Raw genomic sequence first — 15032 nt, forward strand, 5'->3', positions numbered from 1 at the left:
GCTAGGTCAACGAGAAGTCCCGTTGCCCTAGAACTATGAAATTTGGCAAGTAATATTGTATTACATTATAAGTAGGTACAGGGAATAATCTGCAAAACTATAAATTTGTAAAAAATTAAAAAATCTATAACTTAATTTGTAAGGAACGCTCGGTGGGCGAGTCCGACTTGCATTTTTTTATAGTCCTATTTGACAGACGTGTTTGATAGGAATGAGGCAGGTGCATGGAATGGTGAGAGCTGGTGAGTTCATAAAAATCAATATTTGGGGACAATCTTACACTGGTTGACTTAGCCCCAAATTAAGCAAAGTTTGTACTATGAGTACTAGGCGACGATATATACATACGTGTATAGATAAATACATACTTAGGTACATAGTTACTTTATTTACTATTTAACTTTACTTGTAACAAAGTAAAAATCTAATTAAATCCTTCAAGTCAGTTTTACCTATTTCTTATAAAACCATATCGATCTGAAATTTTCTTGATATACATACACCTATTGATATGGTAAGTAATTGGTGGATCTCTTTAGTGGCTAGAGTTAAACCAAGAAAAGTCTGCAGAGATTTTGACAGCACAAGGTCAATCTCGAGAAGTCTATTAGTAGAGTTAGACCAAGAAAAGTCTGCATAGATGTTGAGAGCACACCAGTGCAGGTGTTATTTTAAACGTCAAACTTCTATGAAATTATGACATATAAATAACACTAGCACTGGTCTACTCTCAACATCTCTGCAGACTTTTCTTGGTCGAACTCTACTAATAGACTTCTCGAGATTGACCTCAGATGATTCACTTTTCCACATAATAAGTGTCTTTATAAAAATTCAAATTTTGGCATTATTCCTGGATTAAATATTTCCCTTTTGGTCATTTGAATACAGTCAGTTGTTGTTTGTTTCTAATTTTTTCCAAAACCTTTGGCACGGATACGGCATAATAATGATTTCCTCTTTCTTTGGCATATTCTAGTGTTCTGTTTTCATTACTGTAGAGTCTACAGTGTAGACAATACAGATAATTTTACAGACTTTTCACCTTTGACAGGAATATTGCTAAGCAAATTTGTTTTCTATGTATGTCTTTAAACAAGGTACCTTTTGTATAACTATGTAACTAATTTCTAACCTAAATCGCAGATTGTGTTGGGAGATACTTGTTTTACCATTGTAATAAACTAATTCGCAGTTGCGAACATCTACGCTAAACTCAAGTATCTCGGTCATCTATATGAATTACAAGTATCTCTGTTTAGTTACTTGTCTTTAGCGTAGAAATGGGACATATACTTGAATTTAGCGTAGAATACAGGGTCAAAAAAAGATAATCGGATTTTAAAAACATGAATATTTTGAAAACTACACATTGTTTTACAATTATTTTTTTGGTGAAAGATGCGCCTGAAATTGTAGATTCCGAAAATCCAAAAAAACCGTTTTTGAAAATTTTCGAGTTACTTGTTTTCTGCTTAGGGCAGCCGTGCTACTCTTACTGAAATTTCCATAAGTGCATCTCGTTCGGTCATTTGGCCCCTCCCTCGTGTCATCTCTAGTTATTGTACCTCTATGCATAGAAGGTAGGATCGTATATAGCCGGTTTAGACTCTCGGCTCGCGGCTCGTCTCGCGGCGCGTCTCGTGGCTCGCCTCGAGTGGCCTTGAGCGCATGAGCCCGTCGAGCTAATGATTACACTCTCGCCTCGTGGCTCGGCTCGAGGCTCGTCTCATGGCGCGTAAGCTCGTCGAGCTAATATATTTTAAACACTAACAGTACGGCATAAGATTTATATTCGAATGACAAGTCGAACGCGAGTGTGAACGCAAGTGCGCGTCCCGCGCGAGCCCCTTTGACTCGTGCCCAAAAAACCGCTCCTCCACGCGAGCCAGGCGAGCGCGAGCCGAGCCGCGAGACGAGTCACGAGCCTACCGTTCACACTCGCGTCTCGTGGCGCGGCTCGCGGCTCGTCTCGTGGCTCGCGCGAGAGTCTAAACCGAGTAATAGAAATGGTATACGCGTGCCTCCGTTAGCCGGTTTAGACTCTCGGCTCGCGGCTCGTCTCGCGGCGCGTCTCGTGGCTCGCCTCGAGTGGCCTTGAGCGCATGAGCCCGTCGAGCTAATGATTACACTCTCGCCTCGTGGCTCGGCTCGAGGCTCGTCTCATGGCGCGTAAGCTCGTCGAGCTAATATATTTTAAACACTAACGGCACGGCATAAGGTTTATAATCGAATGACAAGTCGAACGCGAGTGTGAACGCAAGCGCGCGTTCCGCGCGAGCCCCTTTGACTCGTGCCCAAAAAAACGCTCCTCCACGCGAGCCAGGCGAGCGCGAGCCGAGCCGCGAGACGAGTCACGAGCCTACCGTTCACACTCGCGTCTCGTGGCGCGGCTCGCGGCTCGTCTCGTGGCTCGCGCGAGAGTCTAAACCGAGTATGTGAGGGACAAAACATACGCAATGCGACACTGTGATTGGTCGAATTCATTTGTTGCCCACCATAATCCATACTAAATTTATAGTGGGGGAACAAAAAACATGTGAGACTGTGATAAGGACAATCAAATAATAGCGCTTTCGCTGCTACTCCTACTACTGCTACTCCTACTGAAAGATACACAGGGGCGTATTTACCCTAGGGCCAAGGGGGCCATGGCCCGGGGCGGCAGGCCGCGGGGGGGCGGCGAAGCCGCCCCCTCGCGTCTTTTTCTGGGCGCCTTTTATAATCAAACTTAGCTATATTTTTACTATATTTTAATTGACATTTAAATTAATAAACAAAATTAGGGGATATTACTGCAATGTTCTGCCGCCAGAGTGCAGCACTACCGACTCAGTGAATAGACTAACTTATACATACTGTGCCTTAAACTGTTTTTTGACAAGTTTTCACAGACAATAAAATATGACATCGATGCATCAAGGCGGTTTGTTAACAAGGGCCTACCGGTAAACGCGAAAATCGAAATTTAGTTATCTGCCTCTTTATCGTTCGAATATTCAAGAGTGATAGAGAGATTAGATAACGAAATTTCGATTTTCTTGTTTCGCGGTAGGCCATGTGCTTGACGTGACGTGTGATGTGTCAATGTGGTCTGTTTACTGTATGTGCCACAAAGGTGCCACCTACGCAGAGCTTTGCCTTATATTCCCTATTGCTTAAAATATCTACCAACAAGTACCTAAATTAAGCAACATTTTCGTTCAAGAACTATTAGTACGGCGCACTGCCGAATTTACCACTAGGCTGAGTAGGCTGAAGCCTAGGGCGGCAGATTTTAGGGGGCGGCAAATTTGGGTCAAAAAAATATTTTATTTGCTGTTCAGATAGGGTCGACCAGAATTTTGTCGCTACCCTATTTATTTGTAAAATTTAAATAACAAGTATTATTTGTCGATTTTGCCGCCCTCTGTCATGTCAAGACTCTTTATATTGAGACAAACAGACGGCCGGACGGACAACAAAGTGATCGTATATGGGATCCGTTTTTTTCCTTTTGAAGTACGGAACACTGATTAGTGTTAGTGTTACCTACTATTTTCTCGAAAAAATTTCGCGCTCGCTACGCTCGCGTTCTCACTTACGTACCTACAGTATTAGTGACCCATCTGACTACATTGGGCGGTTCTTGTGTCTTCGTGGTATTGAATCTCACTAAATTGTTCCGATCCCATGCCCAAACTCAGTATAGATAGAGTGCTCTCGATATCAGATATTATTATTATTTTTATTATGGAATAATATTAACATCAATAAATTGCTCTGATAATTAGATTAAGATTAATTACGATTCATAAGAGCTTGTTGCTAGGCCTACATGAATAAAGTATATTTTTGATTTTGATTTGATTTGATTTGATACAAATACAATACTTTTCATGACTTTCCAGCACCATAGAATGAGGGATAATGGCACGGCCTATGTAATACGCATCCCTACTACTGTCGTCTGCATAGCAATGATTATCATTGATATGCAGCAATGACAGCACAGAACCTAGTGCAACGCCAGCGGTAATGTCCACACTATCAGAGCAGCTTCCGTCTACTATACAGCTCATATGCGTCTACCGGAAAAAAGCTAGCGATCCATTTGTATAACATAGTCCCTCGAGCAGACTCGATGCCAGACCCGACCGAACTCCTTAGCTATATCCAGCCTGACTGCCAATGCCTCACCTTGATTCTCAATGGCCAAAACCCAGCAGTATCCACCGGTCACCGATAAGATCAGGCAAATATAACGAGGTCGCATCGTCATAGAGTGACAAAAACGGCCCATATAAATCTGTATCTAGAATTAGTGACGTCACCTTTCTGCACTCAAAAGAATAAAAAAATATCTACGTTCCACTATCAGCGAAGAGCGCCTGAATAGCTTAGCTCTTCTTAATATAGAAGCTGAGCTGACAAACGTTTTAAATTACGACAGCGTCATTGATGATTTTGTCAACCAATTTGTACATATAGTTCGTTTTTTTAGCATTAGAAATAAGGTAAACAATCTTGATGTGGTCTATATTGAAAAACACATTTTATAAATAAGTTACGGCAAATATGTAACAAATATGAATCTAATACGATCATTTATATTCTTCTGCTTTCATAAGTAATAGTTACTAATTTTTAAAAAACGTTTTTCAATTAAAAGACATGTCAAGATCGCTTACCTTCTTTCAAGTTCTTTCTAATGCTAAAAAAAACGAACTATATGTGAGTAAGGCCCCGTTCGCACGGCAGCTTTTTCGACGCGCGTTAAAAAAGCGTTTGAATGACACAAATGGATAACCATGTATGTATTCACACGACAGCGGTGGCGCTTTTTATCAAGCGTTGTTGGATTTTCGACTTTAGGCCTTAGACTTTAAATCGAATTTAGAGTGCGGACAGATTCAAGCGCTTTTTTAACGCGCGTTGAAAAAGCTGTCGTGCGAATGGGGGCTAAGGCCCCGTTCGCACGGCAGCTTTTTCAACGCGCGTTAAAAAAGCGTTTGAATGACACAAATGGATAACCATGTATGTATTCACACGAAGGCGGTTTTTAAGCGCGGCGCTTTTTTATCGAGCACTGTTCGGCCCCGTTCGCACGGCAGCTTTTTCAACGCGCGTTAAAAAAGCGTTTGAATGACACAAATGGATAACCATGTATGTATTCACACGAAGGCGGTTTTTAAGCGCGGCGCTTTTTTATCGAGCACTGTTCGATTTTCGGCGTTGAGCGTTGGCGTCAAATTGAATAGACCATACGGAAATCCGTGTATCTGTTCTCACAAGCGTTGAAAAAGCGCCGGCGCTGCTGTCAGTTGGCTGTCAAGTGTCAATTTTTGGTGACAATCGTCAAGATTATTATTAGTTTCACCTTAAAAATGTCAACTTATGCTTACAAATTCCTGAAATATTCAAGCTATATTAGTAGTAATAGCAAAAAAGTATGGCTTTTCTGAGATGCGTACGAGGCAGTACGACTCACAAGTGATTTTTAAGCGTTCATATGAACACAAATATTGGAAACGGTAAAAAAGCGCCAACGTCGGGTTTTAACGCAACGCTTTTTAAGCTGTCGTACGAATGGGGCCTTCGATTTTCGGCGTTGAGCGTTGGCGTCAAATTGAATAGACCATACGGAAATCCGTGTATCTGTTCTCACAAGCGTTGAAAAAGCGCCGGCGCTGCTGTCAGTTGGCTGTCAAGTGTCAATTTTTGGTGTCAATCGTCAAGATTATTATTAGATTCACCTTAAAAATGTCAACTTATGCTTACAAATTCCTGAAATATTCAAGCTATATTCAAATAATACGTCGTAATAGCAAATAAAGTATGGCTTTGCTGAGATGCGTACGTGGCAGTACGACTCACAAGTGATTTTTAAGCGTTCATATGAACACAAATATTGGAAACGGTAAAAAAGCGCCAACGTCGGGTTTTAACGCAACGCTTTTTAAGCTGTCGTGCGAATGGGGCCTAAATGGTAAATTTTAGTTTTTTTTTATTTCACACCCCAAAGATACTTGTTGCAGGTTTTTTTTTCTTAAATAAAATACTTTATCGTCACTGATGAAGGGGGGCGGCAAATCAAAATGGCCCGGGGCGCCAAATTTGTAAATACGCCTCTGAAGATACATAAGACTATCCCGTTCTGTCAGTTATCCCCACCACTCATGCCCAATGCAGTTTAATACTAGATTCATGTTCGGTGCATAGAAGGTAGGAAGAAGTGGTATACGCGTGCTTCCGTGAGGGACAAAACATACGCTTATGATTGGTCGAATTTATTTGTTGCCCACCATAATACTACACTTACTACTAAGTGTAGTACTAGTTTTTCTCTTTACTTATTGCTCTCGTCTTCCTTTATGTGTATCCAAAATTCTCATATTGCTATTTGTCCATATTAAATTGTCTTTCACCTGTTAGTATTTGATCCTTTCGCATTTTTCAAAGGTTAGCTGGAAGAGATCCCTTTTAGGGATAAGTTCGCCTTTGTACATAACATTTTTATTTTTGTTTTGTTGTTGTCCGTTTTATGTACTTAAACCTGTTTATGTGCAATAAAGTGACATACATACATACATACATAATCCATACTTACTAAATTTACGATGGGCAACAAAAAATATGTGAGACTGTGACAAGGACAAACAATAATAGCGCTTTCTCTTCTACTCCTACTGAAAGATACATAAGACTATCCCGTTCGGTCATTTCCCCCCACCCCTCATGCCAGATCCAGTTATATCCTAGATTAATGCATTCGGTGTCACTGTGACTGTTTAGGGCCTCTACAGACTTATTACTACACAGTACTTGTGATTTGCGATAGGCGAGTTCAGACGGAGCAATTAAATTGACAATTTGATCAGAAATTAAATTGGCATCAATCAATCTTATTTATAGAGTCTGTAGGGCTACCGCCAATACCGAAAATCGTCAATTGCGGGCATTTTTCTCTGTCACTCTAATTACGCCTTCATTGGAGTAAAAGAGTAAGATCCCCGCAATTTGCGAATTTCGGTTTTCGCGGTAGCCCCTCTGTGCGGAAAGTGAGGCCTCATTCTCATGAGCGCTTTTTCAACGCGCGTTAAAAAAGCACTTGAATCTGTCTGCACGCTAAATTCAATTTAATGACCAAGGCTTCAAATCGAAAATCCAACACCGCTAAGTAAAAAGCGCCTATGCCATCTTGTGAATAAATACACATGAGTACACATGCATCCATTTATCTCATTCAAACGCTTTTATACGCGCGTTGAAAAAGCGCTCGCGAGAATGAGGCCTGAAGAGTGGTGGAATGTTTGAGTAAGTACCAATACATTCCACGACCCTTCTCTTTCCGCACACAATACAAGGGCAGATGGCCGGCTCTTTATCATTTGTCACCATGCCTGTCATGTTCTAACAAGTATGTAAGTGCGAAAGTGACGCATGAAATGACAGGTGATAAAAATGCGACCATAATATCCGTGCAGAAGGGCAAAATGGCCGGCTCTTTATCACTTGTCACCATAGACCTACCATCCGCTCGCGCTTGACAGACAGCTGAAGTATGCGAAAGGGAAGCCATCACGTATATGAACATCCCATGAGTGCGAAAGAGTCAGGCTACCAAAGAGAAAACGTAACCACTTTTGAGTTTGACGACGGCCGCGGACGGCCAAGAGCTTATCACGGTAATTTTCAAATTGAAAAATATACACGGATTAGGACGAAAAGTATTAAATAAAGTAATTCTGTGAAGATGGTGTCTAGTAGTGTGCCGGATTGCAGTGTCACTGGGACAAATAGTCCAAGCAAATACTCATTTCAGAGGATTTATGATATTCCGAGCGAAATTTTCATAACGATATTTTGTCAAATTAACAGCGTAAAAAGTGTAAGAAGCCGGTTTATACAGTTCATTATAAGTTTTTCTTGCTTTGTGTGCTAATATTTTATCATATTAGTCTATAATTTAAAATATTTTGTGTAAAAACATAATCTGTTACTTTACGCTAGGGCTTGACAAAATGTTCATATGACAGTATCGATAACTTGTCGGTATATTAATAGCTATGTAATTATTTCTTCACGAGACATCATTAAGATATTAGCTTTTATAACCGACTTCAAATAATAACGATTGTTATACTTTTTTGAAGGTGTTCATGTATAGCGGTAAACTTAAACTTCACTTTCCAACACAGTAAGAGTTACATTAGTATAAGTCTGCAACGATTTTGATGGCAAACGCAGTGCAAGTGTTATTTATACGTCATAATGTCGTAGAATTATAACGTTTAAAATAACACATTTGAAAAAGTAGTCGATAAAGCAATCAAACATCAACAGATTATTAATATGTTGTAACATGACATCACTATTTTTGATCTCACATAGACAATTTACGCACACACTTGCATTTCATTTTTGGTCACACTTTTGAAGATTGACTTGACAGTTGTTCTTTGTCATCTAATTCTATGCTTGTCAGCATGCCTGTCATGTTCTAACAAGTATATTAGTGCGAAAGTGACGCATGGCATGACAGGTGATAAAAACGCGACCATGATGCCGCTGCAGCACGGATATTTCATTCACGTTCCACATAAAAATACATTGTTAAAAATTGGGTAAAGTATTGAACGGAACGGAACCTTGGAATGCGAGTCCGACGCGCACTTGACCGGTTTTTTTCGTACTATACTGAACTGTCACCCTACATGAGAATAACAGCGCCCTCTTGACAATGATCATATATCTGCCCCCGTAGCACGGTCGCGTTTTTATCGCTTGTCACCATGCCTGTCACGTTCTAACGAGTACGTAAGTGCGAAAGGGACGCGCATAGTGATAGGCGATAAAAATGGAACCGTGCTGAGCCCGCTGGTCAGGCTTTATGTGAAGAGTCTCATATTTTATACATCTTGTTAATGAGATGAACCTTTAACTTAAGTCCTTTGATATAGGATAAAGAACCTTAAGTCAAATAAAAAATATAATAATATAAAAAAACTTTTTCAATATTTTTAATCAAAATAGTCATCAATATCTATATCAGGATTTAAAATATCATCTCCAAATGGAGTCAAATCTATTTGGTCAAGTATAAGATTTTCACACATTTCTTCTAAATCTGTCTCCCCTATTAAAATTGCTCCTTGAAGTCTACCATTTTGAAGCACAAATTTTACATATTCAAGGCAAGGAGTTGTTCTTAATAGAATTTCATAATCAGTCCCCAATCCTTGTCCATTATATTTTCCAAGTAATACCACTCTGTACCCAAAAAGAGATGTACAATGTGTGAACAATTCAAAACAAAAATCTTGTAAGACTTCTTGGTTTGTAGTGCGGGCATGCATTGACTTAGCAGCCATTGCTGCCATCTGTCTTGCTTGGGTCCAGAGTCTGAGCTGAAACCAGTGTGGGGCATGTCTCCATGCAGCATGAGCTACATCGCCAGCTGCAAATATATCTCTAACTGATGTTTCTTGGTACTCATTTACAGCTAATCCACCGTCAGATCCCTTCTCAGGTTCCTGGTCCCATAAAAAGTTTACAGCAGGCTCCACCCCTGTTGCTGAAATAACAAAGTCACAAAATAACATTCTACCATTAGTCAGCTTAACTTGTAGCGGGTATTCTTTGTCCTGAATTTCATTAACAGATTCAATTTCAGTTTTATAAATTATTTCTAATTCTTGCTCCCCAGCTTCATTTCTTATACCCTCAAGTTTCCTAAACCAATCTGGTCCAAGAGCAGCCGATTTCAGGTCTTTGTTCAAAGCAACAACAGTGTCTTCCTCGGAGAACACATGCCTCCTTGATATAATATGTTTAGGTGAATCAGCTTCAGAGGGTTTGCTCCGGAAAGTGTTTTGGAAAAACTCAGCAGCACCAGGATCTATGAATGTGGAAGATATGTAGTCATCTCTTATCACCCAAACTTTTTGAATTCCTCTAGTTGCATGGATAATTTCTGATGCAATGCCTCCATTACCAACAATAATCATTTTTCGACCCATTTTCAGTTTCTCTTGGAACTCTTGAACAGACTCAGTGTCTCTGATTCCGAGCACTCTTTTAGATTTACTCGAGTCTGAGATGAGCTTCGGTATGCCTCCTGTACATATACATATTACATCATATTTAATAACCACACCTTTTGATGTTGTCACTGATTTATTTTTCGTGTCTACACTTTGTAATGAATCATAAACTATGTTCAAGTTCGGGTGTATTCTTTGCAGGGAACTTGCTTCAGTTTCGTTTACATCGAACTTAACCACAGTCTTCGCGAAAAAACTGACGTTGCTCACATTTTTGACCAGTGAAGATGCTGTGATCAACACCAAGGGTTCCTCGGGATGCAGTATAGCCAAAGTCTCTACACATGTTACGCCAGCAACACCACCACCTATTACCAAGTAAGTGGTATTTAAATCTATTTGTTTAGCAGCCATAACAATGTCTCATTATATTTCCACAAAAGCATAACCAGGCGGCAACAAGTGCAACAACAAGTCAACTGCACTTGACACATTTGACATGACAAGTTGACAGTGACATTGACATGACAAATGACAAAACCAACAAATGACATTGCTTTTTTTAATTAGTCCTTCTGGCTAGGCTTAAACCATAAGCCATACTGCCTCGTGAGTGGTTCGCAGTTAAAAATGTATCGGGTAACATAACAAGCGATTTCTAGTACATTGCGGCATTTGATCGTTCATTTAAATTCGTTTTACCTACTAAGTCGGCAAGGTAAAGTCAGACCAAGAATAGTCTGCAGCGGATTTGATAGCCCACGCAGTGAAAGTGTTATTTTAAACGTCAAACTTCTATGAAATTATGACGTATAAATGACACTTGTACTGCTGGGGCTATCAAATCCGCTGCAGTCTTTTTTGGTCCGACTCTATAAAAATCGTATGCCAGTTGTTCTGAGGATTTGCTACAAGGTCTATTGAGCCCTTTATCGATGCATCCGTCTCGTCCCAAATTCGTCAATTTAAGGTACCGTGTCCAAATTTAATAAATATACTTTTTCACCTTCGTATAAAGTTTAAAATTAAACGGATTCTTTTGATTGAAATGTCTTGGAAATGGCTTTATTTTCTTTTAGGTGTTTTCGTCGCTGTGACAAACTGACTTGACAGCATAAATTTATTTATGAATTCTCTTCATTCGAGTTACAAATCAGGAAATTGAAATAATAAATAAAATTGTCAGAAAATGTGCTTGAATTTACTCCTGTTTAACAAAAATAATTAAATGGTTTTATGTCTTGTTCTATACATGTTATTAAAGTAGTGCTATGTAATTCTTATTATGAGTAACTTAAACTTATTGATTGATTTTGTAAAACATAATAATATCTCTTTACTGTGACTAAAAACAAGTTATAATGTGGACGTGGGTACTGATGAGTTCAGTGCCCTTGTGGTTAATGTCGGCATGGTACTTTCCAATAATTTGGAATCCACTTTACCTTTTAGTGTTGACTATTTTTCTAGTAGTTTTGGTGTTTTCACTGACGTTATGGGGGCACATCTCTCTGTCTTCGCCTCACCAACCTTCGATTTTTCTGATGGATAAAGTAGAAAAAGAGTTGAGGCAATTGGAGGAAACTTTGAAGGTATGATTGTACCATTTGTACCTCTATTCAAAATATTATAACTATATAAGTAATGTATTTTTATTTTGCATACCTATATTCAAAAATAGAGTATCCACAATTTATCCAGATAGATGTGATGCATGGATCTGAAAGTATATTATTCAAATTCATTAAAAATGGTTTAAATTAGATTGTACATTTTTTTTTAAATTTAAAAACTTACATTACCTCACTAGGATGACCTAACGACCTGGCCGCATGCTGTTAAAAAGAGCCACCTACCAGTCATCTTTGGCCGCACGGTTGACAGCCAGTTACAGCAACTGATTGACTATGTCCTTAGGGACTTTGTTACTCGCTGGCTGAAAGAGTTTGCATATAGACCAGAGCCTGTGGTGGACAAGTTCAAGGAACATATATGGGGAGCAATTAAAAATCTGCACGAGAGATTGTTGCGGGTAGATGCAGAAAAGCTATTGGCCAATGATATGGTCTTGAAAATTACTCAGCATTTTGAGCGTATTAGAATTGCCCAGAGCTGTGCGTAAGTATCTAATTACTTGACATATTAAATATTTTTTTCTTAATTTCAGTGTTAACATTTTTTATAACTTCCCTCTTTTATTCTTAGTTAGGTACTCCTAAGCCATTCATTTTTAATCCCGTAACTTCAGTGCATGGCTTATCACAGTAATTACATTTATTTTAAGGAAACTAAATGGCATTAGTAGTTAGTTGCTAAATTTAAATATCTTAAATTTTTATTTGTCATAGAAAATAAATAAAAGCTAAAACTACTGCTATTGTAAAATAGCCAGTGGCGGTACTTCCATACAAGCCCAAAAGCCGGGCTTGCCTTAGTTGCCTTACCGAAATTACGTAGTGATAAGATCAATAATCAATATAGATTATTTTTAAACCGCGCGCCAAATGAACTCGTATTATTAAATTCAAGCCACCAGAGCGCGGACCGCGGCGCCAGCGTGTTGCAAATTTTTGCCATGGTGGCGCCTCGTCCTCGCGAAAGAAATCAGGCGTAGGATGTTCTAGCTATCCTGCTTGCACTCGTCGGCTTGCAACCGGGCTTGCTTTTTCGTCCCGCTCTAGGCGCTCTTAGCCTACAAACCGCCATAGAACGTTGTAACTATTTGTTGGTATCTATAGCAATTTTATAAGGCGATTTAAGCCTGGCTTTTGGTGTGAAGTTAGCTGCATGCGTTCGCATGGGCACGCATTTACTTCAAGTGTATTATTATTTAGTCGAGTCGAAAGTAACTAAAGCTTTTATTTATTTAAGTGAATTTGAATTAAGTAGTGAATGTGGATTTGTTCGTTTGTTGTGACGTTTATAAGTGTTAACAATTGATGAAGTTGGTCCTTGTGACGGTATGAGATGCGTCCACGTATTACTCAACGAAGGCAAGGTAAAATCGTTTAACTTTGTAGAAAAACGGGATATCATGTCCGCGCCAAAACCAACACCCGTCTTGTGTATTCTCAGATAAGTCAGTCGCATTAAGAGAAAATTTTGTACGGCCGTTTACAAAACACAAGGATTGTTGGTTTACTCCAATAAAGGCGTAATTAGAGTGACAGAGAAAGAAGTATGCAATTTGCAAACTTCAGTGTTCGCGGTAGGCCCTCTGATATGTTTGTAAAATTCTATTTAGTAGTTATAGTAGTACCTAGTATGCCCTGTGCGCTATGATAGCTCGCCGCGATACGCTAGCAAATTCATTTGAGTCCAAAGAGTGAGATTGGACATTTATTACGAAAACATATCTTTCGGCTTGCCTTACTCCGAAACCCTAGGCACGCCACTGCCATTATAATTAACTCTTCATGTTTATTAGCAAATAGCGACCCACCCCAGCTTTGCACGGGTTAACAAATTACACACTTAAACCTTCCTCAAGAATCACTCATATAATAGGCGAAAATCGCATGAAAATCCGTTCAATAGTTTATGAGTTCATTGCGAACAAACACACAAACAGACAGATGCGGCGGGGGACTTTGTTTAATAAGGTGTTGTGATTTACATTATAACAGATATAAGTATTTTATGTTATAATTAACAATTTACCATTAAAAACAGGCTAGAGCTAAACCAGGCACCAGTATTTGCTCTAGCACCTCACTTGATGTCCTGCGAGACTGAGCTACACTACCTCCGCCAGACCAGTGAGCTGATTATCATGTTCCTCATGCCGAGATCCTACTCCTTGTCTCCGGTATCTCACTTCATGAGAGAAGTGCTAGCTTGCAAAGGTACTAAGTAAATATAAGTTTTTCCGGGTTATTCCCACTAGTTACCACTAAGTTGTTACCAGTGATAACTACTGGGAAAAAATTCCACATTTTACCACTGGTAACTACTACTGGGAAAGAAAATCCCACCTATTACCAGTGGTAACTACTGGGAAAAATAATTCCCAGTAGTTACCACCAACTCTGTTTGGTAATAGGTGGGGAAAAAAATCATAGTAGTTACCACTGGTAACAACTTGGTGGTAACTAGTGGGAATTAATAACTTTTTGGTACAAGCTTACAGCCTAACATCTTATATATATCTCATTTGCGGCCTAGTTTTACAATGGCCAGTTTGGTTAAGAAAATGGACTTTATCCGTACTTGTTTGTATTATACTTTAACCTTGAATATTTCCTTTCAGTGTTCCAACCGGCCATAGACTTGATCACAGAGCCCGACGTCATAAACCAAAAGATCATCCAATACCTCGAAGCTCAAAAGGAAGTGAACGCCATGCATGTCCGGACCCACGAATACGCTAAAACATTTGAGGACTATATACGACTAATAAGCAGTTGTGATAACGTCGACCAGTTGAAGCGGTTACGGTTAGTAAGCATTTGTAACAATCACTGTTTCATTATGTACTAGATAATTATGTTAAGAAATTGGTCAAGGTAAAGCGTAACCGATTGCCAAAAGCCGTCCACACAAAGCGAGCATACGCGCGTATGCTCGCTATGTGTGGATCCGGCTACAGAGGTGTAAAAAAAGAAAAAAAAAATACCCTCGAGTTTGACAGCCAAACTAGTTGGCGCCGTATTATAAGCCTTAATTCGACTTGACTACCAGAACTACAGCATAAACATAATGTACGAGGCGTTACTTCGACATCAACTTTATACTCTGTCAAGCAATTTCCGTCAGTAGACAAGAGCGGCAAATTTTAAAAATTGACAAACTTGTTTGACTTGAAAACTTGAGGCACAAATTTATCTTAGTCTTTGTACCTCTTCTACTATTAATCTAAACAGCCAAGATCAGCTGAATGTTTGGAGGTGTTAGAGTGCACGGTTAGATATTTTAGGACACCTTTGCAGATAAAACAATCTCGGTTTTAATCACCCTCTTGAAGGGTATGTCTTGGAGTACTACACCTGGCACATTATTGTTTAGTCA

General features: G+C 39.4%; 2 protein-coding genes and 1 long non-coding RNA gene across 3 annotated transcripts in view; 1 reads left to right on the plus strand and 2 right to left on the minus strand.

Annotated features, from left to right (window-relative positions):
• LOC134789417 (uncharacterized) overlaps positions 1 to 15032 on the minus strand; it is a 115004-nt gene that overhangs the window by 14281 nt on the left and 85691 nt on the right. The window lies entirely within an intron of this gene.
• On the minus strand, positions 8990 to 10499 carry LOC134806552 (pyridine nucleotide-disulfide oxidoreductase domain-containing protein 1). Its single transcript, XM_063779854.1, has one exon. It carries the CDS (start codon positions 10437 to 10439, stop codon positions 9003 to 9005), a length of 1437 nt encoding a protein of 478 aa, XP_063635924.1. The 5' UTR covers positions 10440 to 10499; the 3' UTR covers positions 8990 to 9002.
• Positions 11160 to 15032, plus strand: part of LOC134806779 (sorting nexin-25) — a 28956-nt gene continuing 25083 nt past the window's right edge. The window contains exons 1-4 of the mRNA XM_063780121.1: positions 11160 to 11617; positions 11836 to 12143; positions 13698 to 13870; positions 14275 to 14461. Coding sequence (XP_063636191.1) covers positions 11387 to 11617; positions 11836 to 12143; positions 13698 to 13870; positions 14275 to 14461 — 899 coding nt within the window. The 5' untranslated portion in view covers positions 11160 to 11386. The remainder of the gene's footprint in view (positions 11618 to 11835; positions 12144 to 13697; positions 13871 to 14274; positions 14462 to 15032) is intronic.

The sequence above is a fragment of the Cydia splendana genome, chromosome 3 (genome assembly GCF_910591565.1).
Source record: "Cydia splendana chromosome 3, ilCydSple1.2, whole genome shotgun sequence".
NCBI classification, from domain to species: Eukaryota; Metazoa; Arthropoda; class Insecta; order Lepidoptera; family Tortricidae; genus Cydia; species Cydia splendana.